This window comes from Sinocyclocheilus rhinocerous, unplaced genomic scaffold, assembly GCF_001515625.1.
Source record: "Sinocyclocheilus rhinocerous isolate Xijiao unplaced genomic scaffold, SAMN03320098_v1.1 scaffold300, whole genome shotgun sequence".
NCBI lineage: Eukaryota > Metazoa > Chordata > Actinopteri > Cypriniformes > Cyprinidae > Sinocyclocheilus > Sinocyclocheilus rhinocerous.
In genome coordinates this window covers 526186-551216 of record NW_015654065.1, presented here as the reverse complement: position 1 = coordinate 551216, position 25031 = coordinate 526186, and the positions used below count along the sequence as shown (strand labels likewise).

Below are 25031 nucleotides of genomic sequence, written 5' to 3'. Positions count from 1 at the left end.
TCGCAAAATGGCAAAACATTTTAAACACTTTGTGAACAAATTTAACTACAGTATAAACACAATATAAGAATGTTGTGTCAAGAAATGGGAAAAGGCTCAAATGTCCTTGAATGTTGAACACAACATAAATTTGAGACCATTACAAAGCGTAGCTAAAAGCCAGTGTGGGGCTGTGGGCATTACTTTTTTTCTAATATTATCACACAGTAGAGCCTATTCATGGAATGGTACAAAAATTATTCTGTTTTTTTTCTGGTGTTTACTGAACCGTTTTGTCATTATTCGTCATATATTTCTTAAATTAAGTGATATTAAAATGACTAATTATAAAATATGCTTCACTATGAATATTTATTGCTGTATTTTAATGGTAAAATACTGAAGTTTCTTAAATTTCACGACTGTGTCCTTACGAGTTGAAATATGTTATTTTTCATTTGTGTGCTTCCACTTACTGCATCAAAAAAAAGTGTTGAATTTTCCAACCCCCAATGCCCATTGCCAATTTTGCAATGTTTTTCCAAATTATACCCTGATGCAAATTTTGCCTATATGATATGGTTTTTGCAACTAATTGCTTCAAGAGACATTTTAAAGGAATAAAAAAAAAATACATCATCAGTGCTTAGTTCTCTTAAGGTTTGTGCGATGTATAATCAGAAAATCGAAATTTTTTTCCAGCCCTTATACCACTTTACATTTACATGCTCAATATAAACTATAGAATCCCATTACAATATGCAAACATCTTATCACTGTGCGCAATGTCATCTTGTATTTTGCTGAACTTATCTGTCAAGCTGTTCTCCATGTTTCACCTGATATCAGCCAGACAGTGTTGTAGTCAGGTACTGTGGATGGTTACATCAGACGGGGTAAACAAAAGAGCTGGTTTGAATCTCAATGAACCACTGTCCTGTTCTGCTGGAAACAGCCCATTGCAGTCTAAAAGGTTAGCCAAGGCTATACAGGCCCACACATCATATCAACATGTGCCACTAAAGGAGATTTATCTCTTTAGAGCCGCTCAGAGTGGTTTGATGTACGCTGAGCGTGAGCTGGATTTCTTCTCCTGCTCCACTGAAGCTGCAGTGTGGATGTCTGAACTTCAAACAGCATTGGGCAGCAGGAGGGAGTGCTTAATTTCTTTATCCCCGCTGGTCCTACTACCCTTTTGTGTATTTCAAAAAGTTATGTTTCTGGGCTATCGAGTCTCAGGAGTGTGACCTGAAATGGCACACAAAACAAATAGCTGAGAGAAGTAGAGGGAGAGATGGGAAAATTATGTAAATAAACCAATAAGATAACGAGCAACAAGAATAATGAGTGACTACAGCTGATGGTGGCTGGAGAATTTTGTTGTCTGTCTAAATTGGAAAATGACAAAAGCTAATTGTGATTTATTATGCCTTGATGTTATTTGCAAAAGGTTTGGACTCTATTCGTATTTACAAAAAGAAATTATCTTGAGGGTGGCACAATGAAAACCGCAACTGTGCTTTGGTTTTAGTTTAATTAAAGCTGCAAGCCCTTCTGGCAGTTAATTAACCAGTTGACCTGTAGTTCTAATTCTGTATCACAAAGTGTTGTTTTTTAGTTTAAGTTTTAGTAATTTTGCTCTTTTGTCATTTTATTAGTTAATTGTAGGTAATTGTCAAGGCAACATTTCTCATTTTCATCTCTGTTTTATTTCCACTGAGTTTTAGTTAAAGGTATATAGTCCACTCACAAATTCTTTCATCATTTACTCACTCTCATGTTTTTCTAAACATGTATGACTTTTTTTCTGCTCAACACAAAATAAGATCATTTGAAGAATGTTGATAACCAAAGCCATTTCAGTTCCCATTGACTTCCATTCTATTTTTTGTCAATGCAAAACCAAAAACTTTTTAACTACCAACATTCTTCAAGATACTATCTTGTGTCTTCCACGAAAGAAAGAAAGTCATACAGGTTTGTAATGACATGAGGATGAGTAAATGATGAAAGAAGTTTGGGTGAACAATACCTTTAACAATATCAACACTGGTTCCAGAGGCCGAACAGAAATCTGGATTTAGTCTAGGTGAAATAAATCTTTTAGTTATTATTTTGGTCTCTTTCTTGTTTTGTTTTTTAATTTTTATTAAATCTGGCTGATCACGGGCAAGAAAAACTCACTTGTTACTGCCTTTGTTATCCATGTCTATAACCAGTGGAAAAACAGGATGAATATTTGATGCAGTTGTATCACAAAAACAAACAAGAGAAGAATAATTACATTCAAACTCTTGTGCATGTGCGCAAATGGTGTAATTAGACACATTGTCTATATGTTAAGTCCATAATAATCATCAGTTTGACCTGTGTTTACAGGCTATAGCAGAACAGGTGACCGAAAAGAATCTTGCAGAGGGGCGTCTGTATCCTCCTCTCAACAGCATCCGAGAAGTGTCCATCAAGCTGGCTGTGAAGGTGAGCTCGACTCAATAACATCTCAAGCTACAGCCGTGATTCATGCATGTCGCTATTTAGATTCTTTGTGCTTGTGTTTTTTTAAAATAATTCTTTTATGTACATCATGACAGATTGTGGAGTACGCCTACAAAAGCAAAATGGCAACGCTGCATCCGGAGCCGCACGATAAAGAGGCTTTTGTTCGTTCGCTCATCTGCAGCACAGACTATGAAGAGTTTGCAGTGGATTCGTACAGCTGGCCTGAGAACGCCATGACTGTCCAAACATGTAAACTGTGAGCTCCCAAAATGAGATTTATATGACAATTATCTTTTAAATGTGATTTCTTAACATGATTATAATAACAAACACTACTGTAAACCTTAAAAATATCCTCAATAAAATGTCATTTATTGTAATTTTGTGATAGTGTGTTATTCAATAGATTGTATGGAATTCTTTACAATGTCCATGGTCCATTCGTGATATATGTTAATCGGGATTCATGAGGAAATGTCCAGCATTGAGGAAGCTCATTATATATATTTTTTGTTTTTGCTTTCATCAGAGCATATAAAGAATTGTGTTGTATAATGCCATTAATTATCAAGTTCAATGTGTCATTCTCTTCAATAGAAGTGGAATTCTGGCACCAGATATATAAAGAACCCTCATGCACATTATTTTAACACCATAACTAATTACTGATTAACTAATTAGATATTTCCATGTGAAATGAGATATTTCCAATTCTCAAATATCTAACAAAAAAGTACAAATATCTAAAAATTCTTAAATCAAGATGGATTTTCTATATAAGAAAATGATATACGATATTTAGTCTTGTTTCCTGGGGGGACCTAAATTAAGTGCATTTTACTTAAGTAAAATTATCTGCCAGTGTGGTAACAAAAATGATCTTAATGCAAATAGAAAACAAGATTATTCGGAGTGTCTATTACTAAGTGCAAATTTACAGTATGCCAATGTCACACAAGGTTAAATACAACGCGCATGAATAACGGCTTAAATGGTGTAGGCTTTAAAGCGTTGGCCGCGGAGAACTAGCTTGGGATGTGATTGACCAGGTTCGAGTCCGACTTTTGCCGAGCTCTCTCTTCTCACTTTTCCCATCACATATCACATTAGAATTTATTTTCAATAAAAATGAAGAAAATGCTCTAAAAGTGGAAGTAAAGTGCCTAACGAGTTTTTAATAATGATAAAAGTATTTATAATTTTAATAAATATAATCATTTACACTCTATGTTATTGCATCCGGTTAATGTACAACAATACTGAGGTGCAAATAGTATGTATCCGCCAGTATATAAATAGCATCTAATTATTATTTACGCTTATTGCAGAGAACTGCTACTTTTACATGGTAAATAGAATATATCACTATTTTCACTGTGTAAATAGCATCTAGAGATATTTGCACTTAGCCTACTGTAAATATAGGATCTATGGCTAAGAAAGTATGCTAATTCCACTTAGTGTAAATAGCCGCTGCCATATTTTTCTTACCCTATTGGCAGATAATTTGTAAAATAAGAAAAATGCACTTATATTATTATTATTTTATATATTTTTTTGCCCGTGGGATACCATGTTATTGATGATAACAACACAATCTTCACCCAGATTCATTATGCAGTCTTCGTGAGGAGTTATTAATCTAAAGTTTATCATTATAATAGCTCTTTGATTATACAGATCCAACAGTGTAATAATTTATGAAGGATTTTAAAAGCATGATAAGTCACAAGCCTTTTGAACTGCAGTGTCATTTAAAAACAAAGCGAAACATCAAGAATCAGTGTATGAATCTCAACAATGGTGACAATAAAAAGCGTCATGCTGCAACATAGTCTCTGTGCAGTGAGTGCACTTTGACCTCACATTAGTATGAGCATTCATTGAGGGCACTGTGAGGTTACACTTTTATTTCACTGTGACCTCATCACAAGTATCCTGGGAGCTCATGGTGAGATCACTGTGAGATCAAATTGTTGACTGGGCTTGTATTGACTCTGAAGAATGCAAATGTCTTTTTGTCGGGTGCTGTTGCCATGGTGAATCATAATATTCACCATTGATCATGGCTTTTCATAGCCGTGGTGCACGCGCTAAAGTCAGAGTCAACCTACTCAGAGTCGATTGAACTAACTCAGTTCAGCTGTTCTGAAACCGAAAGCTCAGAGTTTCCCATTTCAGAGTAAGTCAACCCAGAGTTCAAGTTTTAACTCAGAGTTGGTTGAACCTCCTTATTGAAACGGGCCCCAGACGTCAGTAACAACCCAAGTAATCCATACATACAAAGTAAACAAAACAAATAAGTTCAGAAATTAAGTTCTGTGTAATAAAGTGGAATGACACAGGGAAAAAGCATTGAACACATGAAGAAAGGGAGGTGCAAAAAGGCATGGAAAGCCAGGACACCAGCAGAAATCTATCAGTAATTAGAAAGCAATCCTGCCCCTAGTCAGTGGAAATTAATATTAGCTGGTTTAGTCCCAACTGATGGCCTATAAAAAGGTGTCTCATTACCAACGTGTCACACAAGAAACATTTCATGATGGGTAAAAGCAAAGAGCTCTCTCAAGACCTTCACAACCTTATTGTTGCAAAACATACTGATGGCATTGGTTACAGAAGGATTTCTATACTTCTGAATGTTCCAGTGAGCACTGTTGGGGCCATAATCCGGAAGTGGAAAGAACATTATTTCACCATAAACCGGCCATGACCAGGTGCTCCTCGCAAGATTTCTGACAGAGCAGTAAAAAAAATTATCAGAAGAGTTTTCTAAGAGCCAAGGACCACTTGTGGAGATCTTCAGAAAGACCGGGAATTAGCAGGTACAATTGTTTCAAAGAAAACAATAAGTTCCCTTCAGGAACTCGAGCTGCGTTGAGAATCGCTTTGGGAACGCCCCTGCGTGACCACATGCTTAACTCAGAGTCAACCTACTCAGAGTCGATTGAACTAACTCAGTTCAGCTGTTCTGAAACCGAAAGCTCAGAGTTTCCCATTTCAGAGTAAGTCAACCCAGAGTTCAAGTTTTAACTCAGAGTTGGTTGGTTCTGAAGCACGTGTAAAATCAGTCCAATGGAGCAGCGAGACGTCATGAGTGACGTGAGCACCAGGAGGTATAAAAGCGCATCCGGCAGAGCGCAAGTTAGCATCTGCTCTTCAATAGCGCTCCGTGTATGTGTCAGTCTTATTTACTGTTGTCTGTCAGTCCACAAGCATTCAAAAGAATATGTCAAAGTCTAAACTAATATCTATGGCGAGCAAACGGCATTACAGACGTTGTGTGCCTCCCTGCCCACGCTATCTGGCAGCGGGGGATACACACGATCTGTGTGTTGTTTGTTTAGGAGCGGCTGGCTATGTTTGAAGAGTGCGGCCAGGCTCGCGATCCTGCTGGCAGCGGTCCCGCTGTTGCCGAGGCACAGCGTAGACTGTTGTCGTGGGGATCGCAGGTGGATTTAGCGGAGGGATCCGAGACGGGCTCGTCCTTTTCTCGGTCCTCACCCGCTAGATCCACGGCTCCCTCTCAGGGATCGGAAGCCCGCGCTACGGTTTCTTCCCCCCGAAGAGAGAACACGACGGGGGCCTTCCGTTTTCCCCGATCTCCATGCTGAGGTGTCAAGATCGTGGGAGAAACCGTACTCATCCCGTATTACAGCCCCACAGTCTCGAATTATTCAAAAGAACATCGTGGGGCTGAATGATAAGGTATATGGGGCGATGCCAGTGGTGGAGCAGACGCTTGCGAGCTATCTCTCCCCATCCTCAGCATCGTCCCTGAAGGCCCCGAAGCTTCCCACCAGGCCCGTTAGGCTTACATCGAGTCTGGTTGGGAAAGCTTATACGGCGGTAGGTCAGGCTGGCGCATGTTTGCATACCATGGCGGTGTTACAAGCATACCAGGCTGACCTGCTCAGGGGTGGGGCTGCTGAGCGGCAGCAGCCCAAGCCATCAAGCTCCTCATATCATCAGTCTCAAAAACAGAGCGTTGCAACCCGCACCCCTCCACAGAAAGATCGGGGGTCGGGGCGATGCTCTCAGTTGGGGTCTTCTAGACCGAAAACGGATCTGCGGACCGTTATTTGTCTAAGAGGACCTCGGCGAAATGGTCCTACCATTGTCAGGTCCCTGAGGGCAGCCCACCTGGAGAGGAAAGGATAACACCTCAGTATACGGTGCCCAATCCTCCTCAGTGCCCTCACGGAGGCTTATTGATACCCCTGCCACCCTCGGTGCTTCAGGGCTCAGTGAGCTCCGACTAGCGAAGATTCCAGCTGCCGCCGGCAACGGTACGGCACGGGAGAGCTCGCCCCCTCAAGTGAGGGTGCTACAGCAGTCAGGTCGGTTGTTCCTTCAGTGCCCTCACGGAGGTTCATTGATACCCCTGCCACCTCTGTGCTTCAGGGCTCAGTGAGCTCTGACGAGTGAAATTCCCAGCTGCCGCCCGGCAACGGTACGGCACGGGAGAGCTCGCCCCCTCAAGTGAGGGTGCTACAGCAGTCAGGTCGGTTGTTCCCTCGGTGCCCTCACGGAGGTTCATTGATACCCCTGCCACCTCGGTGCTTCAGGGCTCAGTGAGCTCCGACGAGCGAAAATCCCTGCTGCCGCCCGGCAACGGTACGGCACGGAAGAGCTCGCCCCCTCAAGTGAAGGGGCTACAGCAGTCAGGTCGGTTGTTCCCTGCCGGTCATCCGCTTCAGGGCACCGAACTGGCTCCTCTAATAAAACCAGAGGCCAGCCTCGAGAGGCTGGTTCCCTTAGTAGATTTTCTGGCAGCGTGGAAACTTCTACCAAATATCTGACAATGGGTCCTGCAGATTGTAGAGAAAGGTTACAGAATCCAGTTCGGTTCTCGTCCGCCTCGTTTCAACGGGGTCATCCCCACACTAGTGGGCCCCGAGCAGGCTCTGGTAATGGAACAAGAAGTAGATACTCTCTTGAGGAAGGGGGCCATAGAACGTGTTCCTCCTCTCTCTCTCGAGAGCGTCCGGGTTTTACAGTCGTTACTTCATCGTTCCGAAGAAGGATGGGGGGGTTGCGTCCGATCTTAGATCTCCGTCTTCTGAACCGCGCTATCAAACGGCTTTGGTTCAAGATGCTCACTATCAAGCAGATAGTATCTCAGATCCAGTCCGAGGACTGGTTTGTTACGATAGATCTCAAAGACGCTTATTTCCATGTTTCCATCCTTCCTCAACACTGGAAGTTCCTGAGGTTTGCTTTCGGGGGCGAAGCATACCAATATCGATTTCTTCCCTTCGGCCTGTCACTCTCACCCCGCACTTTCACGAAGTGTGTGGATGCTGCTCTGGCTCCTCTGCGACTCCAGGGCATCCGCATACTCAATTACATCGACGATTGGTTAATACTAGCTCAATCGGAGCAGATGGCGGCTCGGCATCGAGATGTCGTCCTCGCCCATATGAGAGAGCTGGGGTTAAGACTAAACGCCAAGAAGAGTGTTCTTTCTCCACTACAGAGAACCACTTATTTAGGCGTGGTGTGGGATTCTACCACGATGCAGGCATGTTTGTCTCCTGCTCGTATAGAGTCAATCCTCATGACAGTCAAGAGAGTAAGAGAAGGCCAGTCACTCACTGTCAAACAGTTTCAGAGGCTGTTGGGTTTGATGGCAGCGGCATCCAAGGTGATACCTTTTGGCCTGCTGTACATGAGACCCTTGCAGTGGTGGCACAGGACCAAGGGATTTTCGCCGAGGGGGAATCCCCCTTCGCTTCGCATTCTTTGCCATACTCCCTGCATCCCTCCAGGTGCTACTTCATCTAAGCTAACTTGCGCTCTGCCGGATGCGCTTTTATACTTCCTGGTGCTCACGTCACCCCGCTCATGACGTCTCGCTGCTCCATTGGACTGATTTTACACGTGCTTCAGAACGCGGTCACGCAGGGGCGTTCCCAAAGCGATTCTCGATGCAGCGTCTCGTTCCCTCGGGGAACCATAGTTACATACGTAACCTAGAGACGTAATGCACTCAACCGCCATGGCCTGTAGACACGCTCACCATGCAAGACTCCATTGCTGAAGAAAAAGCATGTTGAAGCTCGTTTAAAGTTTGCTGCACCACATTTAGACAAGCCTGTGAAATACTGGGAGAATATTGTCTGGTCCGATGAGACCAAAATTAAACTCTTTGGATGCCATAATACATTCCATGTTTGGAGGTCAAATGGCACTGCACATCACCCCAATAACATCATGGTGTGGCACTGGCAAAATTCATATAATTGAAGGAAGGATGAATGGAAAAATGTACATTCTTGATACATTCTTGTACACTCTAGAGACATTCTTGATAAAAAATCTGCTGCCATCTACCAGGATGATGAAGATCATCAGCCAATCACCTGACTTGAATCCAATAGAAAATCTATGGAAAGAACTACAGATCAGAGTTCATAGAAGAGGCCCACAGAATCTTCAAGATTTGAAGACTGTTTGTGTGGAAAAATGGGCTCAATCCTGACCAATGCATGCGATTAGTTTCTCCATACAGGAGGCGTCTTGAAGCTGTCGTTAACAACAAAGGCATTTGTACAAAGTATAATAAATAAATTTCAGTAAGCGTGTTCAATACCTTTTCCCTGGGTCATTCCATTTTATTACACAGCACTTAATTTCTGAACTTATTTGTTTTATTTTCTCTGTATGTATAGATTACTTGGGTTGTTACCAACATCTGGTGAAAGTTTCATGTCAACAGCACCTTTAGAAATATATTTACTGAGAAAAATGGTGGTGTTCAATAGTTATTTTACCTGCTGTATATGCATATGTATACGTATATATGTATGTATGTATATATATATAGAGAGAGAGAGAGGGAGAGAGAGAGAGAGAGTGAGAGAGAGAGAGAGAGAGAGTTTGTAAAACCAATACAAAATTCCATTAAGGAAATATAATGTATTATTTGTTCATTTGAAAAGGTCTGTGCAGTGCACAGTGTTTAATAAGTATTCAGATAATGGATTTAGGCTCATCTCTCTTTACCTGGATATCTCAATTACTGCAATTTGTTGCACATGGACCAAGTGCTAAGATCTATGCTGCTGGAACATGCTGTTCCTTTGGGAATACCCTAAAAATTTGAGAATTTAAGACACTCCAATTATAATCTAAGGCTACATTCTTTAGCTGCACATTTACGTCATTCCCACAGTGGGAAATCATGGGATGTGCATGTTAATCATGTTTAATGAGAAGTTTCCTATACTTGTAGCAGACATCTAAGGTGATATTTTGCAGATAAATGTTTAAAGAAATCTAAATAAAGATAAGGAACTCACACTGGAAAGGAGATCTACTGCCCTCAATGGATTCTAAGATAAAGCCTTTGATTCATTTTTAATGCACTCAAAACAAGTTTTCTGCCTCTGCCTGTCATTTCATATGAACTATATGTGCAGTTATGGCTTCAGTACATTAATATAAAAAAGTGTTCTTTTTTAAAGAAAATGTGAAATTGTAAAAGGCAAATTCCATGTTAGAAAAGAGAAGTTGTCTTTTTATGATCTTCACTGTACTTTATGGCCAGTGTTGACACATGTAGAAGTGTAACCAAGGTATCACTACGCAGGAACACTGCATGATAGCACCGTTTGCTTTTCATTAAGGCTCTTTCATTCAGGGAGTTTGCTTATGGTGGTACAGCTATGCCAATGAATATCATTAATACTTTTTCTCATCCAAAGGATTGATTTAACCTTGCTAAGAAAATGATCAGATGGGAGGCTCTTTGGCTTTTTCTCTGTAGCTCAGTGTGGCGCTAGCAACACCAAGGTCATGGTTCAATTGCAATGAAATACATGAACTGATTAAATAAACCTTGAATAAGCAACTTTGAATAAATTGTCTGACTAATGCATGAATGTAAAATATAAATATTTTTTTGCCAATGAATTCACAAGGTGAAATAAAAGAGGTTCTTATGGAGCCCTGATTAAAGCATAATTTCTTACATTTTCAGGGTTTTTTTTTTTTGTGAGACTGCATATAAATGTAAATGTAAGTCTCTTAGGCTCACCAAGGCTGCATTTATTTGAACAAAAAAAAAATCGTTTGATGTCAAAGCTTAATTTTTAGCCGTCATTACTCCATCTTCCGTGTTTTGTGATCCTTCAGAAATCATTCTCAAGAAACATTGATTATTATTATCAGTGTTCAAAACAACTGATTAAAAAAATAAATTATGCCAAGTGTTAATGACATTTACTGTATATTTGATGTCTTTTGATATGTTTCAGTTGTTACTTTTTTCCTAAATTACACTGTAAATGTAGCACATTCTTTCCACTTCGGTGCAAATAATCAATAAAGTTAAATTGGCTCAATAGGTATAGTACAGTTTGATTGGCTAATGAAGAAGGACCGATGAAATCGAGTAAAATCCTTATCAATAATACCAGTCAATGATATCGAGTTGGAGTGAGTCACGGACTGGTAACAAGGAGCTGCGTATGTGCGCGCGCTGGTGAGAGTGGAGACGCCAGTGCGCACTGTGTGGTATGATGAGGATGCTGAAACCCACGAGGACTTTCCATGAACAGACAAGTACGTGTGCCGCATTTCAGCGCAAATGATGAACGCCATGGTGGAGTTGGAACCTGTTGTTTGGAACTTTACGCTCAAATTAGACAACAGCACGTGCGCTAATGAGACAGTAGCAGGATATCCAGCAGACGAGTATTATAACATTGTTCACGTCACGGAAACCAAAATTCTCCTATATATATATATATATATATACAGCACAGATTTTTTTTCATTTGCTTTCCATTATGAACATAATTATTGACCATCAAAATTAAAAAGTATCAATTAATTTTGCTTGGACATACATACGTACATACATGCATACATATATACATAAATACAGACAGAGTCTACATACATGCATACATTCATACATAAATAATACCATATTCTGAAATATGGCACATAAGGGCCACACCAAACAGTAATGAGGCTGATTTGAACAGTAATGTGAGCTGTGGACCATGGCACTAGAAAAGACTGATATGAGTAGCCTCTTTAATTAGCTGTGAAGGAATTCCTCTGAGGATTTTCACTGCTCCAGTGGATGGATTCATTCAGGAATTAGCCATGACCCAACCGCACTGGAGCTGTCACTCACTGGAGGTTACATAATCCTGTTTATTGCCGCTTACAACTTGCCATAATTATTTTCACTGATTTGATGTTTCTTTAGCAGTATCTCATCAAGGGATCACAGATCACAACGAGTTCTTTCTTGTTTTTCTTGCAGGTCTGCCAAAAAGACAGTGCCAGATGTGTATGTGGGGAATTTGGCTGTGGCCGACCTGATCCACGTGACGGTCATGCCGTTCCTGATTCACCAGTGGGCGCGTGGAGGGCACTGGGTGTTCGGCAGCACGCTCTGCACCATCATCACCTCTCTTGATAACTGCAACCAGGTGGCGTGCGCTGCAGTCATGACCGCTATGAGTCTGGACAGGTATGTAATCAGTGCAATATTGATGCTGTGTGGTTCAAATCATGCTCAAAAGAAATGAATTAGATTTCCAGATCTTTATTAAGATAAGCATTATTAAGTGTTTTTTTTCTGCAAATATAACAATAATCATTTTACTAGTGATCCATTTTTTTTTTCGAGTATTATAACATTGTTCACGTCACGGAAACCAAAATTCTCCCTGCATTTATTGGATTTTTGTGCTCCACCGGGCTTGTTGGAAATATTCTTGTTTTGGTGACTATTTTAAGGTGAGTTTACAAGTTGATAAGGAAAACTCTCATTTTAATTTATTTACTTTGCATTTGTTTGTATAAAAAATAAAACAACACATTTACTTGATGACGTGTTAAATTCGTGATTGCTTATGGAAAACATAATCCACTTCCTTCACATTTCACAATAGCTCTACCTGGTATGGTGGGATATACGGTTGAAAATTTTCTCTTTATACATAGACGAATACCTGTGTAAAGGTAGTTAAAAAATATGTCGAATTTCAAAGAAAAACAAACCATAATGCGATCACAGCAAATAATAAAGGATGTTTATGAAGATTTAAGAACATTTTTTAAATCATGATTGAAAGGTTGTAATTGGATTTGGTAGCTTTAATAATTGGATAGCTGTATTAAAATAAGAATTAAGTGAGAAGCTACAGCTATACATTTAACATCTGATTCATTTTTCACGCAAAGATTCAGATTTCCAGCTGCATGTTGATGCTTCTCCTCTTCAGTTCACCACACTCATTTTCTATAGGGTTCAGCTCAGGGAACTGGGTTGGCCAGGGCAAAAGCTTTAAAATTTATTTTTATAGAATCCATTATGCCATCTATCTGAACAAGATATCCAGGATCTCCGGCAGAAAAATAGGCCCACAACAATAAAGATCCAGCAGTATATTTCATTGTACACATGGGGTACTTTTGTATCCCTGTGTGTACCAAACCCATCTTGAGTGTTTGCTGTGTTTCATCTGACCATTGAACCCAGTCCCGTTTAATGTTCCAGTCGTGTCTAGCAAATAAATATGCTGGAGTTTGTTTTTGGATGAGAGCGTTTTCTTTTCTAGTTTTTTTTTTTCTTGTTTTTTTCTTTAGGCTTTCTGACACCAAGACTCAACTATTTTCTGCAGTTCTTCAGCTGTGATCCTTGGAGTACTTGGCCACTCAAACTCTACTCCTCACCGTGCATTAGGACAATATAGACACACGTCCTCTTATTTTTTTTTTACTTTAATTAAAGGTTAGATTTTTTTTTTACATTTTTGAATGAAAGATCAAGTGGATAAACAATGCGGATTTATTTTCACAGCCTTCTTTGATCATATTTACCAAGGGTATGAATAACTTTGAGCACAACTGTAAATAAATACATAAAGAATATATTTACCCCAAAATTTGAGAGAGTAGGACATGTATTGCAACAGAAAATAATAAGATCAAATAAATATTTCAGTGGTACTTGATACATCACCACTTTCACCAGCCATTTTGTTTTTGTTTTGAATGAATATTGTAATAAATGGTGCAAATATTTAATAGCTTATTTTGTAGTGAAGACTTCAAGGTTTGTGCATGCATTTAATCACAGATTTGGACAAAATCTTTAAGAATTACCTATGATTCTCAGTGAAATCATTGAGAATGATTTTAAGTGAGTTGTTAGTCACTTAATCGTTAGAGCTATGATGGCATTTGATAAAAGTTGATTAGGTTTTGATGAAGCTTCTCCATTGTGAATATTCTCCATTGCATATAGTTTTCAGATTGTGCCTCATAGTGCAGCAATGTTGCTTTTATGCAGCACAAAGTTCAAACCAATTGCATCATCGTCTCCTTTCGAGCTGCGACTCTGTAATCTCACCACTAGAGGCCACTCTTACCACAATTATAGATAAGACAAGTAAACTCATTATTCATTTAAACAGTACAATTAAGAACAACAGTTTGACCCCAAAGTGCTGTGAAGTTCAAAAAGCAAAATATCAAGTTATTGCTGCACGTGAATTCTCACACTTTTGGTCAGATTCTTCGCACATATGTTTTGCACAATATATCATATTCATAAATTGTTACATAATATATGTGATGATTAGAATGGATGGATTTTTTAAATCGAACTTTTTGCTTCTCATAGATATCATACAACTGATTGAATGATAAAACAACACGCATTTCTGTGAAAATACACATATGGGGAGTAAAATCTACATTGTTTTATATTTTGTCCTCCAGATACCTGGCCCTTGTTCATCCATTTCGCCTACTGAGTCTCAGGACCAGATCCAGGACGATCCGTATTAACCTGTTTGTGTGGGCGGCCTCTTTCATCATGGTTCTGCCTGCCTGGGTTTATGCCAAAGTGATCCGCTTCAGGGACGGGCTAGAGAGCTGTTCCCTTAACCTGGTCTCTCCCAAAGAAGTGCTCTGGTAATTGGTTCTGCTTTACTTGTGTACTATAACCTGCTACTCAGGTCTGATGATCCTTCAATCTCTTCGATCGCTTGTTTTTTATTGAAATAGTCTTGCTTTGACTGAATTTTCTGTTGTTATCTGCTGTGAAAGCTGCCTTTCAGCATAGTGGCACATAACTTAAAACTTCACTTTTAAGCTTCACTTTTAAGCAACACAATAATACCATAGTTTTTTGTTTTTTCTGTCAGTATCTTTTCCTCTTCACCAGAAAATTGCATGTACAGAAGTCTGCAGCTCTGAGGAATCCATCCTTCTTGTTTAATTAAAATAAATGACGTGAAACTTACTGTAGAGAGGGAGATGTGGAGGGTTTAAGGCTCTTCTCACTCATGATTGACAGCATGTGTCCTCCTATATCTGTAGGTATACACTCTACCAGACTGTGACCTCCTTCTTCCTGCCATTACCTCTCATTCTCATCTGCTATATACTGATTCTCTGCTACTCCTGGAGAATGTATCGCAAGAACAAAAAGGCTCACAGGTGACTTTTCCTTTCATTACAGCAAGTATGTGATGTAAAACTGGCAAATCTGCCAATTTAATTGCTTGTGAAGTCACTGGCTTGACTTTTCTAGCTTGGTCTACACTGGTTTCTTTCATTAATATTTAATTTGCCTTCCATTAAGGGAATATCTGCAAAGTGAATAAGTGAATTTCTCGTATGAAGCTGTGCAGATGTGATATCCCTTTCGAGAGTTATCCTTCTTATACAATAGAAATGTTTTAGTTTTAGATTGACAGTGCATACTGATGTAGAATTTATGGGCTAAACCATGCATTATAAGTAATATCTATCAAAAATATTACAGATTCAATACAATGTTTTCTTAAAAACAAAAATACATATACAGTGGACATAAATGCAGCCGATTTAGCTAAGCTAAGAATTATATAAAAGCACCTACATAATTATTTCTGTTAAAAGTTGTGTACGATTTGAGCTGTAAAGATGTTTAAATAATCATTTTATACAGTTTTCAGGGTTTAAGGTTTTATGGCATGATATTGCCATGCCTCACTGCAACCCAGTTTTTTGCTTTTAGTAAAGAAAAGGAGAGACAAGCGGACATTCATTTTGATGTGATAAACAATATGTCACAAATTCTGTCGACTGAGCTTATAACTTGAAACCGTAATATTCCATTAAGCTTTGCTCTGCCTTGGTATTTACATATTAATGGGATAGTTCACCCAAAAATTATAACTCATGCAGTTGCAAACCTGCAGTAATTTCTTTCTTCTGCCGAACACAAAATAATTTATTTCAAAGAATGTTGATAACCAAACAGTTTCAGTTCCCATTGACTTCCATTGTATTTCTTGTCAATGGGACAAATCAGTGGGAACCAAAACTGTTTAGTTACCAACTTTCGTCAAAATCTTCTTTTATGTTCCACAGAAGAAGAAAAAAAGTCATACTGGTTTGGAATGACATGAGGGTGAGTAAATGATAACAAATGTTTTATTTTTGGGTGAACTGTACCTTTAACTGTAATTAGCCTACTTAGGATTATATATTAGAACACTGTGTGTAACTACCCTAAATGTATATTTCATGTTTAGGCTACATACTTTAGGACCAAATCCTACATTCCCTACTTTCTCTCAGGTATAACACCAGCCTGCCTCGAGAGCGTGTGGTCCGCCTCACTAAAATGGTCCTGGTTCTCGTAGCAGTTTTCCTGGTCAGTGTTGGGCCGTATCACGTCCTGCAGCTGGTTAACCTGAGCATACCTCGCCCCTCATTAGCGTACCACACCTGCTACTACCTGTCTGTGTGCCTGAGCTACGCCGCCAGCAGCATAAACCCCTTCATCTACATTCTGCTGAGCGGACACTTCCGCCACAGGCTGGTCTGTCGGGATACACCCAGCATGCCAAGTGTGGAACGGGAAATCCAGGCCCCCCACTCCAGTTTTTAAACTGAATTCACACTGAAACACACATAGCACTGCAAATGAAAGAACCAATGCACAAGCCTTTGTTGGTCTTAGGCAAAGCACAATTGTTTTGGAGAAAGATTCCTGTTCTTTGTTTTCATTTGTTTTGAAGGATTTCATAAAGGAGGCATGGGATGTTTTATATGTGCATGTATGCATGTTTTGCACCTTTTACACTAAGCGTTGTAAATGTTGTTGTTATTTATTGGTTAATGTGGTGTTTTGGCTCCCTCTACTGTTTAGTTGTAGTAATTTACTCTACAGCATATGTACTGTGCATCAATTCATTTGATAAGGGTTGTGTAAAAATCTCTTTATCTATCTATCTATCTATCTATCTATCTCTGTCCATAAGGCCTATAAATCTTAAAACCTAAAAAAAAAAAAGCCTTTGTCAAGCTAACATTCAAAGTTTGTTCTTACAAACTTCACTTTTCTAACTGAAAATTACATTGCATTTATTTTAGTCTTGACTTTTCAAAGATTGTTTATTTTAAATTATATTTCCTTACATTTCACATTTGAATTGCCATTATGCAATTCAAATTGTGAAACCTAAATGGCATTCTCAATTGAAAAGGCACGTTCAATTCGATTCTGAATGGCACACAACCCATGCCTTTAATTGAAATTGAATGAATGTTTTGAAGGGGCATTTGGCAGTTTCAGACTGCATTCATTTGTGGTCTGCAGTGTTTAACACTGGATAAAATAAAAGATTATGATAATAATAAATAATAACTGTGTTCAGGGCACAGAAGTAGATCTCATTGTGACTTTGTACTATATGTCTCTGTTTTTTTTTTTAGCTTGATTGTATGTGACATTTGAAAATGTGATGTTATTATCTTGTGAATGTTATATTGCATTATCAACAGGTTTTAAAGGAAAATTCATCATACCAGCAAATGTATTTAAAGGTTGCTTTGTACTATACAGAATGTATTGAGGCACGTGAGCATGTTTTCACTCATCTTGTGTGAGTGCTTTACCATTGTTACACACAAGAGAAATCAATATTGCTCGGGCCAAAAAGTTGCCGTCATGCAGAAATCCTTTAAGGGCATTTTGGGATTGTCTGGTGTGTACTGGACATGATGAAGTGGCTGTCAGCTCTAAAGAGTGAGGTCACTGACCAGACGGGCAGAGATGCAGGGATCTGTTTGCAGCCCAGCTCCCAGAGTGGAATCAATTCTCTGACCAGACCAGAGACAGACAGACATTGGTCTGACCTAAAGCATGCCTGGTGGCAATGGCTGAAAACTCACCGGAATGCTCAGTCTCTCTCTGTTTCTCAGTTATGCCTTTTATGGCCTAGTAAACCAGCCAGAGGCAAAATACCAACTGGTGTGTTCAAATAATTGTCAATATTAGTGTTTCAGTGTCACAATAGTTTGTTGAGACCATGCATTTCAATAATACTATTCAATACAATAACATACAAACTGTTGTGCTATTGGCTTTGTCACTGATTCCAGTGCAGCAATAAAGATGCCTGGGCAACAAGGTGCTTTTACATTCTGCTGTTTCTACAGTTGCTCACATTGTGTATATTCCCCATTCCATCAGTTTTCTCTTTCTCAATCGTCATCATTCTGGTCTGTGAGCGAGATGACTGACTACTGCTGCTGCAGCTAATCTGACATTGTTTGACCTTGTTTGTGACTTGCTTCATATGGCATTGACCTTGTTACTTCCACCTCAGCAGTTTGGCTGCCTGTTTGTGTCATGTTTTTCACACAACAGCTTTTGTTTTTATATTTATTTTATTTTTGAAAGATGTATTGCATTGTAAATAATATTAAATGTATATTAAGAGTATTTTCTTTTTTGTGAATTTGTGAATATCTTTACTGTACTGCCGATTTTCCCTCAAAATTCTATTAGTAGTAGGATTGATAGAAGATTAGAAGAAAAATTTGCTTTCTACTAGTGGAACTATTTTCCTGTTTATGTCACTAAAATGGAAAACCCCGCATATTTCTGATCATGCATATCCACAGATATCTGAAACATCTGCTGGACGTACAGTTACCACTTTATTTATTTATTTTTTCACCAGTAGAGGGCACGTGGTGACAATTTCCCCAGCATACAGAGTTGACAGCATCAAACCGAGTCTACTTTCGCGAATTTCTCTATTTTCTTATCAACGCAGAAAGTAAAAACGGTTAATACCTTTGTAAAAATGGTCTTGGAAGAATTCAGTTTAGTATTAAATTGACTGAGAATAAAACTTAAGAAAAAAGACTAGAAGTGATTGGATGTTAAGGACTATATTAAGGACTATTTTTGTTCATAAAAGCCAATCTTCAAATAATTTCAACTGAAATTTATATTTCATGGAAATTTATTTAGTTATTTCGTACATAGCCGTAAACTAGATACTATACAGTAAAACCGGTCATTATTTACATTAGCCCTTTCTATTATCACGTGCTAGACCTTGTGAATATTCAAATCACTAACCCCCCCCCCCCTAATATTATGCACTGGCAAATTTAAACAAACAATTAGCTTTTGATTTATTAAAAAATATCTTACGTGGACTTCATTCCGCTGACATCTTCATTCTTGATCATCAACTTTACCAACCCATTTCCATAACCAACTTTAAGCAAACACCAATCTTTAAAACTGTAAAACAATTTGGAGCGACCGGTTATTTAATCGTTTTAATGTAAGATTAATATTCCCGGACGTCTCTGTACATGGTGAAACCTGTGTGAAGAGATAAGCACAGGTTTTCGCCTGTAAGGCAGTGGTGCGCGCAGGTTTCCCGACAGCCTGTTGTTTCGCACGCGGGTACCACGCGCAGAAACCAAGCGAGAATGAAGGGCCTGACAACTAATTGGAACAGGCTTCTCGCTATGTGTGCAGCGAGGGTGGTGAAAAGCCCGAGATATAAGATGACAAGTGTGAGCACGAAGTAGAGTCGCGTTTAATTAATTTTCCTTTCTCCCTTGGGAACCTAGCTGTGCTCGTTGTGATACATTTTGAGCTGTAATCGAAGAAATAACAGGCAATAGCAGTATTCCTTCGACTTGGAAGCGCCTTTGTGTTTTGGAATCAATGTGGGGCTGCCTGCTACACAAGAATAGAGTGAAAACCATAAATATAGTCGAGTTGACCTAAAGATTAAACATTGCTGTGAAGGCTGTAGGCCTAATAAATGTGTGGAATCAAGCGTCACTGCACCTGCCCATGACCTCAACTGAAGCACTGGACACCCATAGTGGTAAGTGAGTAGTTTATTGGTTTTAAAAATGTTAATTTTGGGTTTCCATCCACATTAAGGAAATTTTTTTTATTTCATAAAACACTTCATATTGTCCCAAAGACACTGAATACAGACAGCTACAGGTCACGTGAGTTTTTAGTGGAGGCATTAAATCAAAAACTATACAGGTGTAGAATAGTACTGTGTATAATAATGTATCAGATGTTTACTATTCAGTATGTGTTAGATATTTGTGAATATTTTTCTCTTTTAGTTGCATATTTTGACTAAATTTTCACTTTTGGGTGAACTATCCCTTTAAATTGAGTAGTTCACCCAAAAATGAAATTTCTGTCATCATTTACTGACCTTCATTTGGTTCCAAACCTGTATGACTTACTTTCTGATATTGAAATAAAATGATGTTATTTTGAAGAATGTGTAAACAGTTTTGGTTACCATTTACTACTATTGTATAGAGGGGAAAAATACCTATTGTATGTTCCACAGAAGAAAGAAAGTCATACAGGTTTGAAATGACATAAGGGTAAACAAATGATGACAGAATTTCCATTTTTTGGGTGAACTATCCCTTAGGATAAATCCTTTTTAGAACTATCTTTTAAAGAATAAATAATTTTTTAGGATGATTATAAGCATTATTTGGATGCTACTATATTTTCAGAGTGATTAAGTGAAAGTATAAAAAATATAGGCCTCTATAAGGCTGTTTCTTTCACATAAAAGCTGCTCTCAGTTTGTGTGAGGTAACCGTGATGTTTAGTGGACCAAAATTATTGATTCAACCGAGTTGTTATTTGACTATGCAAAAGCATGGTGCACATTGCACATTTCCCGCTCCCGCAACCGCGGCACATGCTCGTGTGGCTTGTGCTGATTATCCAGCCTTCACAACTCCAGATGGATCAACACATGCTGAAAATGCGACAAACCAAGACACAGTTTCCATCTGACCTCAATCTATCACTTCTGTTTGCCTGTATAAATGTCAGCGTGCTTCCACTCTTAGACTCGGGGAGTAAAATGTAATCTTGTTGTCATTTTATAAGTCGTTTTAACAGCCTCATTAAAGTTTGTTTGCATTTTAATTAAATCAGTGTGGGTGGGCTTGGCTTTAACCTGTTGTGTGTATCTTGTTGAAATGCTTCTGCCATGGGTATTCTTGCTTGGTAGAATTTATTACCCTTAAGTCTTATATGACTGCTTTACTACAGGTGGAGTAAGTAGCTGCTTTTTTTTTTTTATTAAAGGCCTTGGTTTTATTTTGAAATCAGTAGCAACTGAGTGGGTTTGTTGAACTGATCTACCTTTGTATCAGGCAGTTTAAGATGTACACTCTTAAAAATAAAGGTGCTTCAAAAGGTTCTTCAAGCGATGCCATAGAAGAACCATTTTTGGTTCCACAAAGAACCATCTCTTTCTTACCTTTTTATAATCTGAAGAACCTTCTTTCGCCACAAAGAACCTTTTGTGAAACAGAAAGGTTCTTCAGATGTTAAAGGTTCTTTATGGAACCATTTAGACAAAAAGGTTCTTCTATGGCATCGTGAAGCCCCTTTATTTTTAAGAGTGTACATGATCAGATTAACCTTAGAAGCAGGTTAGAAGACAAAGGGCGCAGAAATTACCTGTACCGAACACGAACCGGGCCACTTTAATGGTTTTTGAAACGATTACATGCATTCTAATGGAGAACATTAACATGCATGTGTTTGAAACAATAGCGTCCCTCATTGTTTCGCCGTTCTTCATTAATGCTGTAATTCAGTGCAAAATGATTGACTGCCAAGTTTTGTGAACATCAAAGCTTTTTTTTTAATATAATTTCCCCCCAACCAGAAACCCCATTAAATTAACATGCATTTTGAATCTTTTGCCCAATAAGTTGCTTAATGAATTGTGAGGGGCATTGACAGTGAACAAGGCCTCACATCAATGTCAGAATTAGGCATTTAAAATATTGTGTGTGTGTGTTGTACGTTTCGAATCGGAATAGTGAGATGTGATACGAGTTCTTCAGTGCTCTTCATGCCCCGTTAATAACCTGGCCTGCTTTGATGTGGCAGTGTGGAGCGAGGTGGCTCTTTCTCTGCATCACTTGTGGCATGTAAATCCGGACAGCATTTTATCTCCTTACCTGCTCAAGGGCCACTGGATTTGCTCTGGCTGCCTGCATGCACTCTGTTGTAGCGTGAGTCATGTGATGTCACCTACCCAATAAGCCACTCACAAATGCTTTGAGAAGACCTGCGCTTCTGTGTGTGTTTGCTTTTCTGTTCATTAGATGTTACTGGTTGTCTTTGTATGACATACAGTTAATGTAACACTAAACATGAATATGAACATGTGTAATGCTCCATTTCTGAAGGGTTTGTAGGCTACTTGTAACAAGTGCTGGTCTGGCTTGTTTTTATGAAAGCCTGCTTCTGCCACAGAGTAAAAAAATGACTTTATATATCACACAATTGCAATTTATTTCTCATAATCGTGACTTCATATCGCCAGTGTGACTTTTTTTTTAATGTGACTTTTTTTTTAATGTGACTGATTGTGTATTTATTATACAATACATTGTGATATTTCGGAATTTTGACTTTCTTGTCATTTTGTTTTCAATTTTTTTTCTCTCGAAATTTCAGCTGTTTTTTGTATTTAGAACTTTGTTTCTCATAATTTTGATGTTGTTTTTTGTGGTTTTGTCTCGTATTATGACTTTATATTTGCATATATCAGACTGTGATAATTCTCAATTTCAACTTTCTCATAATTTCTTATAACTATATATTTCTTATAACTTCGGCTTTATATCTCCCAATGTGACTTTTTCTCTTATTAATGACAGTTCACAATTACATATTTATATTGCGAAGCACAATATTTCTCAATTTATACTTTATTTCTCTTATTTTTAACTTAGTTACTCGTAATTACAAGGTTTTTTTTCTTGTAATTGTGACTTTATATTTCTTGAATATCTTTATTTTTTTGCAATTTTTGTCATGAATTGTTACAGTGTGTCTCACAATATTGTCTTTGTGTCACAGTGTGACTAAACCTATATTTCTGTTACAATTTTATTTCTAGTAATTTTGACTTTCTCATAACTTTTATATTTTGTCTTTATATCTCGCAATTACATCATGTATATCTTGCAGTGTAACTAGGCCCTATTTCTTGTAATTTCTACTTTGTTTCTTTTAATAAATGTAACTATTTTAACTTTATTCATGATAATCTTTTTTTTTTTTTTTGGCTGTGTCAGCAGGTTTACAAAAGCTTGTCTAATCAAATAAAAGAAAAATTGTAATGTTATAAAAACTGTATGCTATAAATTATAGTGTTAGTAATTACACTGTTTATTTCTACTCTATTGTGTTTGAAACATAACAGTTAAGCTTCAGTTCATTGGCTGTCAATCATTTTCTATGATTTTGTTCATTGACCAGTTCTGGTCAAAGCATCTCTTATTCAATCATACAGTGTCAAAACTGCACTCCATTGTGCATGTGGTTGGTTAAAGACACATTTGTTGTCTTGCGCTAATCCAGAGAGAGCACGTCTGATCGCCCTCTTGACCTTGAGATGAATGGCTGCCCAAACCAGTCCCTGCTACACATTACCATTTAAATGGCCCAAGGAGAAGGTTAGGTCAGCTCATTTGATGTTGAAATGCAAACAGAGATCAAAGGAGAGAGCTCGCAGTAGCCTATATTTACAGTAGTCGGTCTTGGATTGGTGTGTTCGGTGGCAGAGGTGCAGCGCATTGTCTGTGTGTATGTGTTAGACAAGAGAGTTTTGTAGGAGGGAAGAGCACATTGTCTATTTGTTCTGCTTGGTCCTCGTGGGTAGATAGCTCATTAACCATTGTGCCCTGGCACAATAGCCAAGTGCGCCGGCTGCATGGGTACAACAAGTCCAGCACAATACCTGTAAACAGCCAGCGGCTTAATTGAAAATGGCCCCTGGGATCACCAGGCTGTCATAACAACAATAGACTTGTATAGATGCATAATATCAAAATTGCAGAGACCTATTGGTGGAGAGTACATTGTGGTTTCTCAGCAAAACGCTGGTTTAATGATGTTGTGATGTTTCCCAGCTATTTTAAGAGATGCATGTGTACGCTGAGTTTTTGTTTGACATGTTCTTATGTTTGCTCCTGTTCCAGGTCACTGAACAGACACAAGCTCCACCACCACTCACCTTCAATCATCACCTGAGACAAGAAAAGACTGAAAGATCCAAAAGAAGAGAATGAATGGACAACAGTGTGTGGTAATAAAATTCAATCAGATAAAAGACTAGTCCAAAGGTTGGGAGTCAGCAGGGACCTTGGTACAATATTATATTGATATCTCATGATGTGATAATATTGTGTTTCTTTTTATTTGGCGTACTGACAGAAGAAACGGCACAAATGCTGTCACTGGGGCAGTACCCTTTAAATTTTGTATTATATTTACCCCAAAGGTGTGCATATTGGTATCATTTGAAAGCGTTCTGCAAGTGACAGTTTTTGTACTTTTTTTTGAAAGTGTGCAATTGTGATATCGGGACTTCAGTGTTTTGTAATTGTATATGTAGTTTGGTCTGAGTTTGTCAAACAGAAAGAATCTAGAATATGTTGACCTAATGCCACAGTATATTTTCTATAACTATCAGGGTTGCTTTTACACTTTCTTGCACTCATTCAACTTTTTTATATATAGACTCAAAGATACAGCCTCTTTTAATGCTGTGTGGGAAGAACATCTCTTGTTGGCTGCAGTTATTATTATAATAATTAATTATAGGAAACCCCGCCTACTTTGATTTGATTGAACGTCTCAATTATTTTGACACTGACGAGCGCTGTTAGACCGCAAACCAAGGCTCGAGGCATTTGTAGACTAGCTCAAGTTAATTCTCACGCTTTAATAGTGTGTATAACTCAGAGGCGTCATGCCCATTCAAAGTGAGGGGGCACGTGCCCCCTCAGATTTTTGAGCCAAGTGGATTTTGAATGCAGCTTCCAAAAGACAAATAATATTTTGTATATTTGATACAATCACACCAGCGTGATTAAATCGTTCAGCACGTCATATCATCAGCAGCTAAATTCAAATCTGCGTTCGCTGGCTGGCGCTGAGACAGATACGTTTTTACAGCACTGCGCATTATAACCAATCACACACGATGCTGTTGAGCTTATGAATGCAATGACCAATCAGAGGTGTTCAGATGAGTCATCGCTAAAATGCCTGTGTTTTCTTCACTCACTAGCTGTCTGAATACCTCTTTCTGGCGAATTATCTCGTTAGAAACAACAAACTACAGATGTGTGTATGAATCTGTAAGTAAGATATTCATTTCACAGTGTAAACAGCTTCAGTTATTTTA

At 38.6% G+C, this 25031-nt stretch overlaps 2 protein-coding genes and 1 long non-coding RNA gene across 4 annotated transcripts in view; all 3 read left to right on the top strand.

Annotated features, from left to right (window-relative positions):
• Positions 1-2849, top strand: part of me1 (malic enzyme 1, NADP(+)-dependent, cytosolic) — a 92112-nt gene extending 89263 nt beyond the window's left edge. For both annotated transcript variants that reach the window (XM_016523453.1, XM_016523454.1), the window contains 2 exons: positions 2359-2457; positions 2571-2849. In XM_016523453.1, the coding sequence (XP_016378939.1) occupies positions 2359-2457; positions 2571-2738 (267 nt within the window). In that variant the 3' untranslated portion in view covers positions 2739-2849. The remainder of the gene's footprint in view (positions 1-2358; positions 2458-2570) is intronic.
• Positions 2850-11074: 8225 nt separating this feature from the next.
• mchr2 (melanin concentrating hormone receptor 2) lies at positions 11075-16393 on the top strand. Its single transcript, XM_016523401.1, has 5 exons — positions 11075-11249; positions 11737-11971; positions 14230-14424; positions 14833-14952; positions 16081-16393. The coding sequence occupies exons 1-5, from the start codon at positions 11075-11077 to the stop codon at positions 16391-16393; spliced, it is 1038 nt and encodes a 345-aa protein (XP_016378887.1).
• Positions 16394-19226: 2833 nt separating this feature from the next.
• LOC107716820 (uncharacterized) overlaps positions 19227-25031 on the top strand; it is a 15585-nt gene continuing 9780 nt past the window's right edge. The window contains exons 1-2 of the long non-coding RNA XR_001637256.1: positions 19227-19649; positions 23821-23927. This is a non-coding gene — a long non-coding RNA (uncharacterized LOC107716820). The remainder of the gene's footprint in view (positions 19650-23820; positions 23928-25031) is intronic.